Source organism: Dreissena polymorpha, chromosome 15 (assembly GCF_020536995.1).
Source record: "Dreissena polymorpha isolate Duluth1 chromosome 15, UMN_Dpol_1.0, whole genome shotgun sequence".
In the NCBI taxonomy this organism is placed as follows: Eukaryota; Metazoa; Mollusca; class Bivalvia; order Myida; family Dreissenidae; genus Dreissena; species Dreissena polymorpha.
In genome coordinates this window covers 66,603,498-66,607,787 of record NC_068369.1, presented here as the reverse complement: position 1 = coordinate 66,607,787, position 4,290 = coordinate 66,603,498, and the positions used below count along the sequence as shown (strand labels likewise).

The following is a 4,290-nucleotide window of genomic DNA, read 5'->3' as shown; positions in this document are numbered from 1 at the left end:
TGTTTTTAAGTACATAAGCATCGTATCCTTTTGATAAAAACAAGTTAATTAAATTGAAAAGTTTAATATGAACATTTGGTTTAACATATTTTAATTTGCGGACACGCTTCAAAACATCTCCGTAAAATGATGGATGGGGGATTCCATTATTTAAATGCCATTTTGAAGAAACATTATATTTTGAAATTAAATCACCATACTTAGAGTAAAATCTAGCAAATTTATTTCTTAGCTTATGATACAAAAAGCCTTGTTTTAGCAATATTTTAGTTAATATTAGATTACGATCATTAAAATCTTTAATACACGAACATGCTCTGGCATAACGTACCAACTGCGAATTGTAAATACCATAGGAAGGTCCTTTAGGGATGTTGCCATCTAGAAACGGAAAATTCACAATTTCAAAGTTAAAATCGTCCCGTTTGTCGTCTAAACTAGTTTTGATCAAACTATTATTTATGCTTAAATGTAAGTCTAAATACGCAGCGAATTAAACATGTTTTGTTTTAAGTCGATGAATGCATAGAACATTATATTCGATACAAAAAATTTACAATTAATAGTTCTTCAATATGTAACCAATAAGCTTTGAAGTCAATTTGCTTTTAGTGAACATAAATTAAATACACAGATATAGGCAAAATGTAAAAGATCTAAGGAAGGATTAGACGCTTTTAATAAATATAGTTTTTATCCGTAACTGTCGGTAGCCACCATCTTCTTATTATCCAATACTGGTCTAGACTATTCTCAACCCTCCTTAACCCTACTTACAAACAAACCTATTCACTGCACTAAGCTTTTCCCAACGATTCGTAACAAATAATATAATCAAAGGTATTAAGAGTTTCGAATGTGAAACTTTAGCTTAGTTTGAGCTAAATCCACCCAGCAGTTAAAGAAGAGTTTGGAACACAAACTTATGGACCTACGGATACGCTTCATGCTTATAAATTCCTCGTTTTTGAGTTGCATACAAATACAGCACCCGGTTATTTACAAGAGAAAAATTAGGACCAAATATGGCTTATCTGATTCAATTTTACCAATCAGCAGCCAATTGTATAAACATTTTAACCGCAAGGTAACCACGTTATCGCGGTAACCAGACCGCTTACCATGGTAAAACCATTTGTATAAAGAATTTACAAACAAATTACCACGCACTTACCGCGTTAACTTTTTACTCACCTATGCTAGCTGGGTAACTGCATTTTAACCACAACAAACATGGCGGACGTTCATATGGTCAGACATCGTAGACCTCGACTTTTTCGACGAGTCGACAGACAGGAGACGGACTTAATGGACGACGAAGTGCGCCGAAGGTTAAGGTTTTCGACGGACAACATTGATCGACTTGTGGGACTGTTGAAGCCAACATTACGAAGACGGACGCGACAAAACCAGGCACTAACCATTCGTCAACGGATCATGTTGACTTTGAGGTTTCTCGCTTCCGGGGCTTTTCTCCAGATAATAGGAGACACCTTCGGCGTGGATATTGCAACTGTGTCCCGAGTTGTGACCGACGTGACGAACAGCTTGTTTGCACTTAAGGATATGGTGATAAGATTTCCCGTGACTGACGCTGACAGACGACGAGTGATGACGGGTTTCTTTGAAATGAGAGGGTTTCCGGGCGTTATAGGCTGTGTCGACGGCACAGACGTCCGTATCATTTCTTCCGGTGGTCCAGATGAGCCTTCCTTTGTGAATCGGAAAGGGTTTCATTCCCTCAACGTCCAGGCAACTTGTGACCACAAAGGTAAGTCCTCTCTACAGGTTTGGCCTCTTAAATGCCCATGTAATGCGGTACTGTAACATTACAGTACTGTACGTATTTTCATCACTTTAGTCCGGAATATCTTAAACATTAACTCTTAAGAAAAAACAGTTTGTTCAACTTTTTTAATTCGCAGTGATCAACGTGTAATTTCACTACTTTATCACTATTTCAAGCACACGCAATTACATTTTCATTTGATTTGCAGATGGGAGCTGATATAAATACAGCAATATAAATGCATACCATAAAGTCCATATTAATAATGCGCGCATCTATTTTGCCATATTAAAAATTCTTTTCTATAATCTGCAACTTCCATTCAGTGATCCACTCATGACAGAGACTACACGCTAACTGAATTCAGTTTACTCAGTACTGACGTAGTAGTCTGTAATGACATCACAGCAATCTTGACACATGTGTACTTTGGTACATGTCAAGCCATACATGTATTAGAGCTGCTGAATAAGAATCGCGTTTTCCTAATAGAGGCTTCTGTGGGGTATTTCAACACTGGTTTCTCATGTAACACTTTTTGGCAATTTGTTTGTTTGAATCCCAATATCAGAATTCTGTCAAGTACCTAGGTGTCATTTGAGAAATTTAATTATCTGAAATGTATTTGGTTAAACCACTTAAAAAGACACAATGTAATTCACTATATTGCAATGTCACCTTGATAATGCTAGTTCATCCTGGTATTGTGGACTAATCAAAGGGTTAAAAATAAATTTCAAAATAAGAATATTATACTCATTAATAATTATGACTGTAGGCACCCTGTAACTTTGTGCTCCAGACTTTGAACAGTTAGGATTGTTAAATATTAACCAGGGGTGGTATTCCAGAAGCATCTTATGTAAATTTATTTTTATCCTTAAATTGGGAAATTTTCTTAAGTGTTTCATTTCATATTTCAATAGCTTGGTATCAAGATATATATTTAAAAAGCATCATTATGACAATATTATTTTGGGAATACCAAAAAGCATGTGTTTCTTTATTAAGTAAAAAATACAAAACATTGTAATTTTGAACTTTAAGTGAAATTATTTAAGAATTGACTTAAGATGTTTCTGGAATACCACCCCAGAGTTGTAAGCAAGTAAGTCTGAATCATGTTCACAAGATTTATAATGGGAAATCTCCTTTATGTATGAATGAGCATTTAAAGAGAACTAAAGATATACATAAGTATAGACAGGAGTCAAATTTCGGTGTGCCTCAAGTTAATGGTATTACTGCATGCACATTATACTGCAATGGCATTTTGGACTGTATTGCTCTGCCATAAGATGGATCATGTTTCATAGCTTTCATGCTTGATTGTGAATGTCTCTTTAATGTTTATCAATGTACTGAATTTTTATTCACAGGGATGTTTACAAGTGTTATTGCATGTTGGCCTGGATGCTGCCATGACTCCCACATCTTCCGAATGTCCAAGCTTTTTTTTGTACAAGCGGATTTACTGCGTGGTAACTTAACTTAACCTTAAATAACTTAACGATAATTACCGTGGTCATTGTTTTACCGTGGTAATTTTTAACCAGTGTTTATACAATTGGCTGCTGGCACAAAACACAATAATATACGAGCGTAAAATTCAATCAGTACAATGTCTCTAAATTTTCGGGCACATTATTTTGGGCGTATTTTTGTGAATCTAAACTCTTGGAAAACAAAGAAATCATTTTAGTGTCCAAAATCTAATAATAAATACGGTAAGCCTAAACACATACAACTTTTAACTGTGCATTCCTCTATTCCTCTTTTGCGGAAGCGATGACTACTTGTAAGTTGCAAGTTTGCGCTTTAAAAATGTACTTATTCATGCAATACCTAGGAGCATCAGGTCCTTTCGCCAGTGGTAATTAACTCTTTCAGTGCTGGAACCGAATTTTGAAGGCCTTTGCAAACAGTTTGGATCCAGATGAGACGCCACAGAACATGGCGTCTCATCAGGATCCAAACTGTTTGCTATTCTGATAGTACTCTTTGAAAAAAATTCGAAGAAAATGCTAATTTTAGAAATTCAGCAGACGACATTATAGCAGACGACAAATTTCCCAATATGCAAAGGGCTAATGTGGCTCATAATCAAAGACACTTTAAGACCTCAATCCCAATCGCACATTCTCGGCCCTTTCCGTCAAACATCGGATAATTATAATCTGCGAGGGGTACCGAATGACCTCAATCTGTGAGAAACTACCATTTATAAACAATGCTACAGTGCATGATGACAAATCTTACCAAGCAAATGTAGTGAACATAAAAACGACTTCTAGTTTAAAGGATATATAGTATATAAATTATGGCACTGAAGAACAAAAAGTTAGACAAATGTTGATGTTCCAATATGGACTGTTACAATTAAAAACTGTTTTCAGCTTCTCGGTCTTCTGTTTCTTAATTTAATGGCTTTAGTAAAAACTTGTTAACACTCAATATGTAATATTTTTTTTCCAATAATCATGAAACTTGCTGAGAACACT

General features: G+C 35.4%; 1 protein-coding gene across 1 annotated transcript; it reads left to right on the top strand.

Annotated features, from left to right (window-relative positions):
- The first annotated feature begins 1,233 nt into the window (after positions 1-1,233).
- LOC127859815 (putative nuclease HARBI1) lies at positions 1,234-2,008 on the top strand. The gene is made up of 2 exons (XM_052397319.1): positions 1,234-1,771; positions 1,998-2,008. The coding sequence occupies exons 1-2, from the start codon at positions 1,234-1,236 to the stop codon at positions 2,006-2,008; spliced, it is 549 nt and encodes a 182-aa protein (XP_052253279.1).
- Positions 2,009-4,290: the final 2,282 nt, after the last annotated feature.